This window comes from Lithobates pipiens, unplaced genomic scaffold (assembly GCF_037356315.1).
Source record: "Lithobates pipiens isolate NorthernLeopardFrog02 unplaced genomic scaffold, aLitPip1_a1.2 Scaffold_3, whole genome shotgun sequence".
NCBI classification, from domain to species: domain Eukaryota; kingdom Metazoa; phylum Chordata; class Amphibia; order Anura; family Ranidae; genus Lithobates; species Lithobates pipiens.
In genome coordinates this window covers 95,246,580-95,259,682 of record NW_027507790.1, presented here as the reverse complement: position 1 = coordinate 95,259,682, position 13,103 = coordinate 95,246,580, and the positions used below count along the sequence as shown (strand labels likewise).

Here is a 13,103-nt window from a genome sequence, read left to right as displayed (position 1 = left end):
ACAGTACAACCTAGTGTTCACACTGGTGCGATGTTAGATATTCGCATGTGATTCACACCACACTGCTGTGCAGATCACATGCGATGTCTGTGTGATGCTAATTCAGCCATACAGATTGTATGGCTGAATTTGCAATGCATTTGCGCCAAATTAGGACCCTTTTTTGGTCCGCACTGGAATCAGATTGCATGGGTGTGAACACCCGTGAGATCTGATTCCTGCACCATTTGACAGTTTTCTCTGTGATATGCTTTACCAATCTGGGGGTGTCATTAACTTTCTATTGACACCTGCAGCGGTTCATATAGGGCAGTGTGAACTGCCTGTGAGTCCTATGCAATGTGGGAACCGGCACTAGAATCGTGCTGGTTCCCGCATGGCACTAGTGTGAACTGCCACTCCAGAGCCAGTGTCACAGGCCAGGTTAAGCACTTTTATTGTTTTTTTTCAACTGTTCACTAATGTTTTTTGCTGAATCAGGCTTTCAGGGAAATTCATGTATCCTTTCTGCTAGTATTAAAAAAATATGAAAATTTAAAGACATTTGTTAACAGATGATTTGTTTAAGAATCCTATGAGAGAACAAATGTAAAATTCCTCATAATGTAGTTCTAAATTCAGCCTTTATAGCTCTCTCTGGAACTTTTTCATCAGTAGGGAATAAGTCCATTTTTAATGAGAAAGAAAATATATGTTATGCTCAGAAGTGGAATGGTTAAGAGGTTCTGCCAGCGGATATGTTAAACAGCTTCAATAAAGTTAAATATACAGTGCAAGTATGAGCTTGAAGAGGCTGTAAATTATTTTCAGCAAAGCATTATATAGCTGTTATTTCTTATCTGAAACAACAGTGCAGATAAGAAATTAACTGGCTAATATTGTAGGGAAAAATACGATTTTGCAAAGCCCAGGAACCCATGACAACCTATAAGCAGACATGCTGACTGCACTAAAGTGCATAAAGGTAAGACCGGAATGGTTTCTATGGGTAACAACGATGTAAAGTCTTGCCTGACTAAAGTAAACCTACATTTATAGCCCATATAGTGCAAAGAAACTGATTTTGCTTCAATTTCCAACCCCTCATCAGCATATATATATATACTTTGTTACTTATCCTGCATTGACAAAGCCCAGGTTCACTTTGGAAGCCTTATGCCATAGCCAAAAATGTGATACATTGTGAAGATCAATATAAAGAAATTGGATCCTCAGCACTTTCTTGTCATGTTGGCAAGGCCTTCCAGATGAATCTTGAGAGTTGGATGTCAGCAGAATCTATCCACAATCCAAGTAATTTGTTAAGATATGATGACTGGAAAATCATTGCTAATATGTGTCTAAAAATATATGCAGTGACTGTTGCAAAACAAAGCATTTTGCAGGATATATAATATGTGTAACATTTTATATATGTTTCATATATATATATATATATATATATATATATATATATATATATATATATATATATATATATATATATATATATATATTTCATGCAGGGGTTGATTTACTAAAACTGGTGAGTACAAAGTCTAGTGCAGTTCTGCTCAGCTTCCAACTGCAGCTTGTTTAGTTGGTTGGTTTCTATGCAGAGCTGCATCAAATTTTGTACTCTCCAGTTTTAGTAAATTGACCCATGCATAGTCATGTGCATTCACACATGGTTATGAATCAGGATCAGGTGAACCACATTCACCTGCTCCCACTGCTTATGCACATTCTGTGATCAATGTGTCCTTCAGATGCAGCAAATCACAAAGCAGGGTAGTGGGCCAATTGGCCATGTACCATATGATTGCTGTGGCCAATCACAGTGATTACATACAGTGCCTTGCAAAAGTATTAACCCCCCTTGGCATTTTTTTGTGTTTTATTGCCTCACAACCTGGAATTAACATGAATTGTTTGAGGATTTGCATAATTTAATTTACAGAACATGCCCACAACTTTGAAGGTTTTTTTTTTTTATTGTAAAGCAAACAACAAATAGGACAAAATAACAGGAAAAAAAGTCATTGTGCATAACTATTGTTCACTACTTTGTAGAGCCACCTTTTGCAGCTATCACAGCTCCAATTCAGAGCTTGCCACATCTTACCACTTGGATTTTTGCCCATTCTTCCTTGCAAAACTGCTGCAGCTCCTTCAAGTTGGATGGTTTGCGCTTGTGAACAGCAATCTTTAAGTCTGACCACAGATTTTCTATTGGATTGAGATTTGGGCTTTGACTAGGCCATTCCAACACATTTACATGTTTCCCCTTAAACCACCCAAGTGTTGCTTTAGCAGTGTGTTTGGGGTCATTGTCCTGCTGGAAGATGAACCTCCGTCCTAGCCTCAAATCACACACAGAGTGGTAGAGGTTTTGCTCAAGAATATCCCTGTATTTAGCACCATCCATCTTTCCCTCAACTCAGTTTCCCAGTCCCAACTGCTGGAAAACATCCCTACAGCATGATGCTGCCACCACCATGTTTCACTGTGAGGATGATGTTCCTTGGGTGATGTGATGTGTTGGGTTTGCGCCAGACATAGCGTTTTCTTTGATGGCCAAAAAGTTCAATTTTAGTCTCATGAAACCAGAGCACCTTCCTCCATACATTTTGGGAGTCTCCCACATGCCTTTTCACAAACTCAAAATTTTGTTTTTTGCTGAAAGTAATGGCTTTCTTCTGGCCAGGGTTACCTTAGGTCTCTGTGCTGCCTCTCTGATTAATGCCCTCCTTGCCCGATCCATGAGTTTTGGTGTGCGGCTGTCCCTTGCAGGTTTTCTGTTGTGCCATTTTCTTTCAATTTGGTTATGATAGATTTGATGGTGCTCCTAAAGATTTGGGTATTTTTTTTATAACCTAACCCTGACTTGTACTTCTCAACAACGTTGTCCCTTACTTGTTTGGAGAGTTCCTTGGTCTTCATGGCAGTGTTTGGTTAGTGGTGCCTCTTGCTTAGGTGTTGCAGCCTCTGGGGCCTTTCAAAAAGGTGTATATATATGTAATGACAGATCATGTGACACTTAGATTGCACACAGGTGGACATAATTTCACTAATTATGGGACTTCTGAAGGTAATTGGTTGCACCGGAGCTTTTTATGGGCTTCATAACAAAGAGGGTGAATACTTATTAATGCATGGGAATTTTTGCACAAGAGCACTTTAATGCACTATATTTATCTGTGGAACATTTAAGAACTTTAATACTGTTTGTATAACTTATGTAGATGCACTTTATATAGATTTATGTATAGTTACACAATGTCATAAGATGTAATTTCATAGGATTGCAATATAAATAGAAGATATAATTGCATAGCATTGCAATATATGTACAATATATAATCACATAGGATTGCAATATATCTATAGTGGTTTTAATATAATATTTGATTAGAGATAACATTATCAGTATTGTGTGTGGTGGACACATGACATAATTTGGATAGTGCAGCATTTTATTTGATTTTTGTAAGTATGCCCATGCTTTGTATGAGAAATAACTTGTTAAAATTACAACTTTGTAAAATAAAATCAAGTTTTATTTTCCCAAAAAAGTATCTACCTTTCAAAAATGGGTAATTTGGGGGTGGGTTTGCACTCTTTTGGCATTTTAGGTAGGGCCTCAAGAAACGAAATAGGCATAGTGTGTAGACTCAATACCCTTCACACAGTCCAAATAATATACGCTTTTTTAAACCAATGAACTGTAGCAGAATACATTTAGGCTGAAATGAAAAAAAAAAACAGTGGTAATTAGATGTCACCAAAAAAAAGCTTTATCGGTCTTAAACATTATATAACATTTATTTGGGTACAATGTTTCATGACAGAGTTCAACACTGTAGTTGTTAATCAAAGTATCACAATACTGAAAAAATGCTTAGTACAGGGAGGAGGTTTAACATTCTGGGCTTCAAGTGGTTAAGGTATACAGTTGCCAAACTAAAGGCGCCAGTATCTTTAATATTAGATAAAACCACCTTCAGACTATTAACCTGTCCATTTTGTTTCTTAGAGGATAAGACCACAAACAGTGACATGTCTGTTGTACATGGAGACTGGTATGCTCTGTCACCCCATTTTCTTGGGTACTAGAGTGGCAAGATCTCCCTGCTATACATACTGGTTATGTTCCCACTCACTTTGGCTTTTGGGGTACAGCTCCCATTGTGAAATTCCCATTCTTCTGATTACATGTTCCATAATATTGAATCAAATAGAAATCTAATAATGGCTGTGGCTGGTGTGCAGACCCAGGTTCAAGTGTTTATCCCCTCAGCCACTGAACGACCTAAGAGCTTCTAACTGATTTAATAATCAATATTTCTATGTTTAATTTAAGGAAGGTTATAGTTTAATTTAAGGAGGCTTTAAAGCCAAGCATATTTGTCTTGGATAGAGTGGAGGGGCATTAATAATCCTGCCATATTTTTATTGTTGTCTTACATACACTCAATCTTTTAGCCTTGGTGACCATCATCGCTGCTGAAAAGTGAAAAAAAAATGTTTTCTTAATTACCACTGGAACAGGAATAGAGCGTAAATCTTACAATAGGGACACTTGTTCTGGTGACAACTTTGTAGGAGGGATTTTGCTTACATTGGAGAAATTGACCTTCACTTCCTGTTGTCTCTGCGGGTCAGGAAGTGAAAGGGAAATCTCCCCATTGGGACACAGTTATACATTTTTTGTATTGTTTTCCCCTCTATGCCAGAATATCTCTAGTCTGTGTCTCAGCTCATATTATTGTGTCATACTTTGTTAGGACATTCTACTTTTCTGCTGGGCCTATGAGCAAGAAGAAAGACCAAGTTTTACCAAATTGATGGAGATGCTGGAAAAACTGCCAAAGCGGAACAGACGCCTCTCTCATCCAGGTCACTTTTGGAAATCAGCCGAGTGAGTAACTCACCTAAACTGTTTGTTTTTAAAAGGTCTTAGTTGATATTACATGTCCTTTGATTTAAAAGGACTTATCTATGCAAAGGATCATTGTTTCATGTTAGGCCTTAGTTCTAGATAGTTTTATATTTACTGCTAGTGTAAGGCACCCACAAAAGGTTTTGACTATTCTATAATGAAATATGTAGCTTAAGCAAGCTCATTTTGGCAATCAATAAATACATAACTTTAGCAGTGCAACATTGACTTAGTGTATCTCTGAAACGATCCAACATTTTTTACTTTCAAGCAATCAAGGTGCAGTCAGACACACTCCAAAGATTGTAAAATGCTTTGGAACTGTTTACATCAGAGGTAGGCAACCTTACAGAGGTGGAGATCTACCTGAAAAACACTGGAGAAGTCAAAGATCACCGGTCACAGTGTTGCCTCCTCACACCTGATTTAAACCTCTAATTGCAGGACTACCATGTCACAAATGCATGCATTGCATGGCAATCATGGGTTTAAATCAGGTGGAGAAGGCAACATATCTCCTCCTCACCACCTATCAACACACACTCGGATCGCTTTTCAAAGGAGCAGCACTTGTGCTCGTTCACACGTAAAGTTCGGGGTGATAAAACAGCAGGATACAATAGAAGTCTATGGCTAATCGCAGCAAACCCACAGGAAAGCTGCAGGTACACTGCACTGCACCCACGGTGTGGGTAAACCGCAGCACATTAGTGTGAAAGCAAATCTATACTATTATATTGCTTCACATTGACCTGAAGATCTCTTCTTTCACCACTGGCACCACTCTGGAGACCACTAGCTGGGATAAGAGGTAAAGTGCAGTTGGTATCACTCCGCATGGGACAGGAGCCAGCGCTACAGAGAGGCATCGGCTCATATGACTCTTGCTCCCTTCTACAGCTATAACTTTACAAGTATTCCTGCTGCATTGCACTTTATTTGATGCTCTGGAATGGCAGGTCAGCAAACCCAGACCAAGATCTATCAGTCACCTGTCCACAATCTACTGGTAGATCGTGATCTACAGGTTGCTGACCCCCGGTTTACATTGTATGGGAAATTGATATAAAGGGGTTGATTTCCTGAAGGTGAATAGGCATTTGAGTTTGAAAGGGAAGTTGAACTTTGCAAGGAAATTATCCCCAGAGCTTAGTGAGAGAAGTGAAGCTCTGCTGACTTCCATCATTGAATCATATGCAAACAAAAATACTGTTTTCTTTTATTTTCCATGCACGTGATCAAGCATCCTTTGCAAAGTAAAAATTCATCAGATTCACTAAACTTTTCACTAGCAAACAGCCTATTTACCTTTAGTATAGCAGCACTCTAGTATATGCCAAGCCAAAAACTTTATTTTGTTTAATCTGGGGCTTTTTGTTTTGGTGACAATTTCCATTGCAAATTTTCCCGCAATTTCTATCCGATGAAATTGGATAAGAATTGCAGGAACATTTGCAGTGAAAACACAGGAAATAATAAAACAGGACTTCTAACCCTGCTCTACGAAAGAAGGAAAATGTTTATATTTCTGCCTGTGTTGCTGTTAGAATTTCCCCTCACTTCTTGTCTGGTAAAACATTGTAATCAGGTTAGGAAATGAGGGGAAGGCTATATAATGAAACCCTGGATAGCAGTAATAACCCATCTGAAATTCTAAGCCTAGCCCACGCTTTCCAAAAAAAAGAAAACATTTGGGCTGGACACACTTTAAATAAAGAATCTACAGATCCAAGGATGTTTAAAATGTAATACGTGTTTTAGAAATGTAATAGATGTAATCTTCCTATAAAACAAAACCTGCAAATAGGCCAAGTTCATTGTTGAATTTGAAGAGTCAGGTGATACGTCAAGTGTATTTGGGTCTGTAAGGCTACATTCACAAGGGTGATTAGGAACATAGAGAGGATTTCTGTTGCTGTGATTACAGGTGTATGCGAACAGCTGCGGCTGGGAAGCCTGTACAAAGCAATAATAGGTTGACAGGAGCCACAGCTGTTCGCATGTACCTACATATCCAGCGATTCCCTGCAGTTATGAGCAGATGTCCGACCCACCAACATCTGCTATATGCCCCTGATCACCTGTGGTAATATAGCTGTTTGTAGCTGACCCCTTTCAACCCATTGGGGTTTATTTACTGAATGTAAAAAGGCTGCCCACTTTGCAAGAGAATTGTTCCTTAGTTTAGAGAACATGGTGAAAACTCACTTTGCAAAAACTACCCTATTCACGTGTAAGGAATTTTTTTTTTTTTTATTGTAAATTGGCAGAGCTCCACCTTATAAATGAACCTAAGGGAAAATTCCCTTGGAAAGTGTACAGCCTATATGTGTTTTGTAAAGCAACTCGATTACCTTTCTTTGGGTAGATTAATTATCATATAGAAGTTTTTTTAAGATAGCATCTGTTAATGTACAGCTGTACAGTAATGTACAACTTAATGCTTGACCAAGCTCTGTATGTGTTGAAGTATTGTCCAGAAAACTTAACTGTTCAGGTGCCTATACATGGGCCAATTATTAATAGAAAAGGCCATTTTAGTTCTTCTCTCCCAGTTGTTGGTCTGTGTATAGGCCTTACCTGATTTTGAATGTAGACATATCTACTCAGATGCGGAACAGCTGAAAAGGAAGATGCACTTGTATTAGTGTCACACCAGGTGTGCAGCTTAAATAAATGGTTGCTTGCGTTATCTATTGCATGATTTGATGTATTATTAGTGACTAAATCAATTGTAGATCCAGGGAAGGGGTGCAAAGATAAAGCAGCACTTAGCAGCCCTCTCCGCCTATGTACCGCCAAGCTTAGTCTCAATTGCAAGCTTAGTCTCAATTACCCTACTCTGCATATTATATTAAATATCTAGACTAACTATGACTTTAATTTTTTCCAGGCTGTGACAGATATCGGGTGTGGTACATTAGCATCTCGGTATCCCCTCTTCTACATCTGCCTTCTCCCTGCCCTGAACACTACTGTTCTTCCCCTCAAGCTATGGGAAATCTGAAGGAGGAAGAAATTGTAGGAAAGGCAGTGAAGATTAAGAGCAGGTGGGAGTATTGCACTCTAAAGCGAGAGCGAGCCCAGTGCTGCCTCATCCGCCTTAGCCAACCAATGGATTGAAGTGCTACTAAGGGAAGTTCACCTCTCCTTAGAGACTGGAGCACTAGAAGGAGGATAGAAAATGTATGATCTGGCTGGAGCAATTGACGTTCTCAATGGTCACTATATGCGCTGTATTGATATATGAGGGCCAGTTATGCACATACCTCTAAAACTGACCATGTTTATGCACCTCGATAGGCTAGAAACAGGATAGTGTGACATCATGGCTTTGCAGTCCTCTCTAGCAGTAAATGTATTAAGGGAAAAATAAATCTTGTCGTCGAGAAGGAAAATTCCTTGAGTATGCCCTTCACTATCTAAAGGGATAAATGTTAGGAATTCCAAAACACCAATTTTATTTTTTTAAGATGATTTTTTGATGAACGAACCTGAGTAGAAAATGTGAAGACTCTGTACAGTTTTAGGCATTTGACTGACTGAATGAAGGTTGTACATTGGTGACCGGAATGATTGCAAAATGTCTTGAATTATTGTGTTTTATCTGTGTCTATTTGTGTTCTTAGATTAAGTTACTGGCAGCATGCTGCTTATCTTATGCAGTACAAAGGACATGTACACAGAGAATAAATCTTCATACTTGAACACATGTTAAAACTAACCACTACAGAGGAAAAACTATTTGAATTAGATAAAGACATTTAAGTACAAGTATATAATGTTGCCATGTCTTGGTAGCAGTACCACAGTACATTATTTACTTGTGTAACCCCACCCTATATGAGGCAGGGGTTTGATTTGTATGTGTGTTTGTGTGTATATATATATATATATATATATATATATATATTCTCAGCAAAATTATAAACGCAGCACTTTTGTGTTTGCCCCTATTTATCATGAGCTATACTTAAAGATCTATAACTTTTTCTATGTATACAAAAGACTTATTTCTCTCAAATATTGTGAGCACATCTCTTTTGCGGAGATAATCCATCCACCTCACAGGTGTGGCATATCAAGATGCTGATTAGACAGCATGATTATTGCACAGGTGTGCCTTAGGCTGGCCACAATAAAAGGCCACTCTAAAATTTGCAGTTTTACTGTATTTGGTGGGGGGGTCCAAAAACCAGTCAGTATCTGGTGTGACCACCATTTGCCTCATGCAGTGCAGCACATCCTCTTTTGGATAGTGTTGATCAGGTTGTTGATTGTGGCCTGTGAAATGTTGGTCCATTCCCCTTAAATGGCTGTGCGAAATTACTGGATATTGGCAGGAACTGGCACACACTGTCGTATACACCAATCCAGAGCATCCAAAACATGCTCAATGGGTGACATGTCCGGTGAGTATGCTGACCATGCAATAACTGAGATGTTCATGCTGCAACATGAGGTGATAGTTGTGGATGAATGGGACAACAATGGCTCTCAGGATCTTGTGACGGTATCTCTGTGCATTCAAAATGACATCAATACAATGTACCTGTGTTCGTTGTCCATAGCATATGCCTGCCCATACCATAACCCCACCGCCACCAATGGCCCACTTGATCCACAATGTTGACATCAGCAAACCGCTCACCTATACAACGCTATACACGCTGTCTGCCATCTGCCTTGTACAGTGAAAACCGGGATTCATCCGTGAAGAGAACACCTCTCCAAAGTGACAGACGCCATTGAATGTGAACATTTGCCCACCCTAGTTGGTTATGACAACGAACAGCAGTCAAGTCGTGAGCCCAATGAGGACAACGAGCATGCAGATGAGCTTCCCTGACACGGTTTCTGACAGTTTGTGCAGAAATTCTTTGGTTATGCAAACCGATTGTTGCAGCAGCTGTTGAGTGGCTGGTCTTAGACGATCTTGGAGGTGAAGATGCTGGATGTGGAGGTCCTGGGCTGGTGTGGTTACACGTGGTCTGTGGTTGGGAGGCTGGTTGAATGTGCTGTCGAATTCTCTGAAGCTCCTTTGGAAACAACGGCTTATGGTAGAGAAATAAACATTCAATTCAAGGGCAACAGCTGCGGTGGACATTCCTGCAGTCAGCATGACAATTGCATGCTCCCTCAAAACTTTTGAAATCTGTGGCATCGTGCCTAAGGCACACCTGTGCAATAATCATGCTGTCTAATCAGCATCTTGATATGCCACACCTGTGAGGTGGTTGGATTATCTCAGCAAAAGAGATGTGCTCACAGATTTAGACAGATTTGTGAACAATATTTGAGAGAAATAGGCCTTTTGTGTACATAGAGAAAGTCTTTAAATTTAGCTCATAATATATAGGGGCAAACACAAAAGTGTTGCATTTATAATGCTGCTCAGTGTATATATATATATATATATATATATATATATATATATATATATATATATATGCACACACACGCTGTATATATATATATATATATATATAAATATAATATAAATATCACGTTTTATTTCAGGTGTGGTCAATTTTGGCATGGTTTCTCCACTCAAACTCAGTTTTCAATATGTAATATGGGGTGAGGTTACATGTTAACTAGTGGTTCTACGAGGTTCTATCCTACAAAGCTTTTGAGCTAGAATGCACCTCCTGTCATCATGGTTAACCCCATCATGAAGAAATCTGCTAATAGAAGGTTTCTGCGTCTCACAGTCAGCACCATATTAAATATGAAATATGCTGTAAAAAGATTTAGGTTTGGAGGGTGCCAAATTTCATGTACACAGCAAGCTAAAATGTTGATTTTAAGTGGAGAACCCCCTAAGTTCAGTAGCAAAGCAGTGCAGAGAACAGGTGCAGTTTTGAAATTGAAATACAGGGATTTACTCAATGATACTGAGTGGTGAAAAACGAAGTTGTTATCAAAGTACGTAAGGCATTTTGTTGTGTTAATGCTGCATGGGCTATCATAAATATACATTTTACATAAACACATGGTTATTGGTTGAACTGGATGGGCTTGTGTCTTTTTTCAACCAGACTATAACATGCTTTTACATGAGAATTTTACATTGATTTCTTATTGATCAATTTTGTCAAAATGCTTATCCACCAGTCCGGATTTTGTACAGTGTCTTTTCAAAATAATGTTTAGCTTCCATTGGCCTTTCTTATACTCCAAACTCTCTCTATTCATTGAAAATTCCCTTCATCCTGGCTCAACCCCCATTGACCACCCTATTCAATTTGAACATTTTTGTTTAGGTTAGGTAAACTTGCCATGCTTTCATAAGGGAATATTCTTCATAATGCAAGGCTCATTCCCCCTCTTCTTCAAAGTGGGAGGATGTATTTAGTTATATATTATATAGCAGTGTAACTTATTCATTGATTACTAACCCATTATATCACCACATTAGTGCTATTCAGCTTATGTACCATAAGGAAAGGGGTTATTTCCAATGTTTAGCAAATGTTTTGTGCAGAAGAAACTATTTGGGGGGCCATTACAAGCTAAACAATAATGAGCTAAATATCGATATATGGAAAATGTAAAAAAAGACCCACTACAAAGTTACAATGCAGACCTTCTGGTCACTAATTATTTCTGTATACTAACATCAATGTGTCATTTTATTTTCAGCATTGTTCCCTGCATGTGATTTTTTTTTTTTGTTGAACTTATTTTACACCATGACTAAAGTTTGGGGTTATGCTGCCCAGTGTGTTGTGGAATAGCAATTCTGCTAAAAACACAAGCTGCTTACACATGAGATCCAAGAAATCAAATTTCTTGCAAAAAGATGACAGAATAGCAATTCATATTAAAATAGATAGTGAGGCCATTTGCAAATAAAGGGGACTTGCACAGTAATTTATTCCACACAGAGTTACAGTGGAAAAATCATAGTTGTTTTAGGAAAGCATGACCACTTACTTAATCAGATGCACCCTTTAAAATATTCAGATTTTTCTTCAATATTGACTTTTAAATTAGCAATATTCTTAAAGTCAGACAGCAAAGTGAGATCACTCTAGTAAGCAATGGTGTCGTTGTTAACCACCAAAAGCCACCACACTGATGGTGAATCCAGGGGCACTAGCAATTAAGGGGAACAAGTCATCTGCACCCTATTTCCCACAGGGAAATACAATTGACTTTGTATGTAATTGAATGTGTCCTTGTTTTTTATATGTTTCTAAAACTAAATGATTATGTAACGTCATCATTCAGGTCTTAAGGAGAAGGCATCAGTCGCAATCTGTTGGCAGTGGCTCACATTTTTGATATACACACATATATATGAAAACAAAAATCACTTTTATTACTCTGCAAAACAATCACAAATGATCAAATTTAACAAACAGACAAAACAACACACTTGTCTTCAGCACACAAACCAAAGTAGTTAAAAGGTTCTAACAGGCCCTGTGCATGTCAAAGGTATTTCCTGGCTTTCCTTGGTTGTCAGTATTGTACTCCTTCCTAGCATCAACAGATGGACTGTCTCCTCTTTTCTTCCATTAACTCATACACTTCTCTCATAGATACATAGTTACATATAGTTACATAGTTAGGTTGAAAAAAGACACAAGTCCATCTAGTTCAACTATAAAATAAATAAAAAAAATAAGCTAATTCCTGTGTTTAATATGGAGGGTTGAAGGGGTTCTATCCGCTTTCTCAAATGTACCCCATCTTAGCCCTGTACCACTCTTGTTCTCCTCTCTCTCTATATATACTGTATATACACTGATCAGCCATAACTTTATAACCACTGACAGTTTAAGTGAATAACATTTAAGATGATGTGTTGAAAACAGAAAAAATGGACATCACAATTTGTTGTGTATGGGGCTGCGTAGCCACTGACTGATCACGGTGCCTATTCTGACTCATGTCCACAGCCAGCGACAGCTACAAAGGGCATGTGAGCATCAGAAATGGACCACGGAGCATTGAAAGAAGGTAGCCTTGTCCGATGGATCATATTTTACTTTACATTATGTGGATGGCCATGTGTATGTGTGCATTGCTTACCTAGGGAAAGAGATGGCACCAGGATACAGTATGAGAAGAAGGCAAGCTGGCAAAGGCTTTGTGTTGCTTTGGACAATGTTCTGTTGGGAAACCTTCAGTCCACCATTTATGTGGATGTTACTTGACATGTACTACCTAC

At 38.5% G+C, this 13,103-nt stretch overlaps 1 protein-coding gene across 3 annotated transcripts in view; it reads left to right on the top strand.

Moving 5' to 3' along the window:
• Positions 1-8,946, top strand: part of KSR2 (kinase suppressor of ras 2) — a 683,331-nt gene extending 674,385 nt beyond the window's left edge. Inside the window, exons 20-21 of one of the 3 annotated variants that reach the window (XM_077462057.1) lie at positions 4,767-4,900; positions 7,815-8,946. In XM_077462057.1, coding sequence (XP_077318183.1) covers positions 4,767-4,900; positions 7,815-7,821 — 141 coding nt within the window. In that variant the 3' untranslated portion in view covers positions 7,822-8,946. Of the gene's footprint in view, positions 1-4,766; positions 4,905-7,814 lie in introns of those variants that run through there. The other 2 variants (XM_077462058.1, XM_077462059.1) reach the window with 2 other exon arrangements.
• The last annotated feature ends 4,157 nt before the right edge of the window (positions 8,947-13,103 follow it).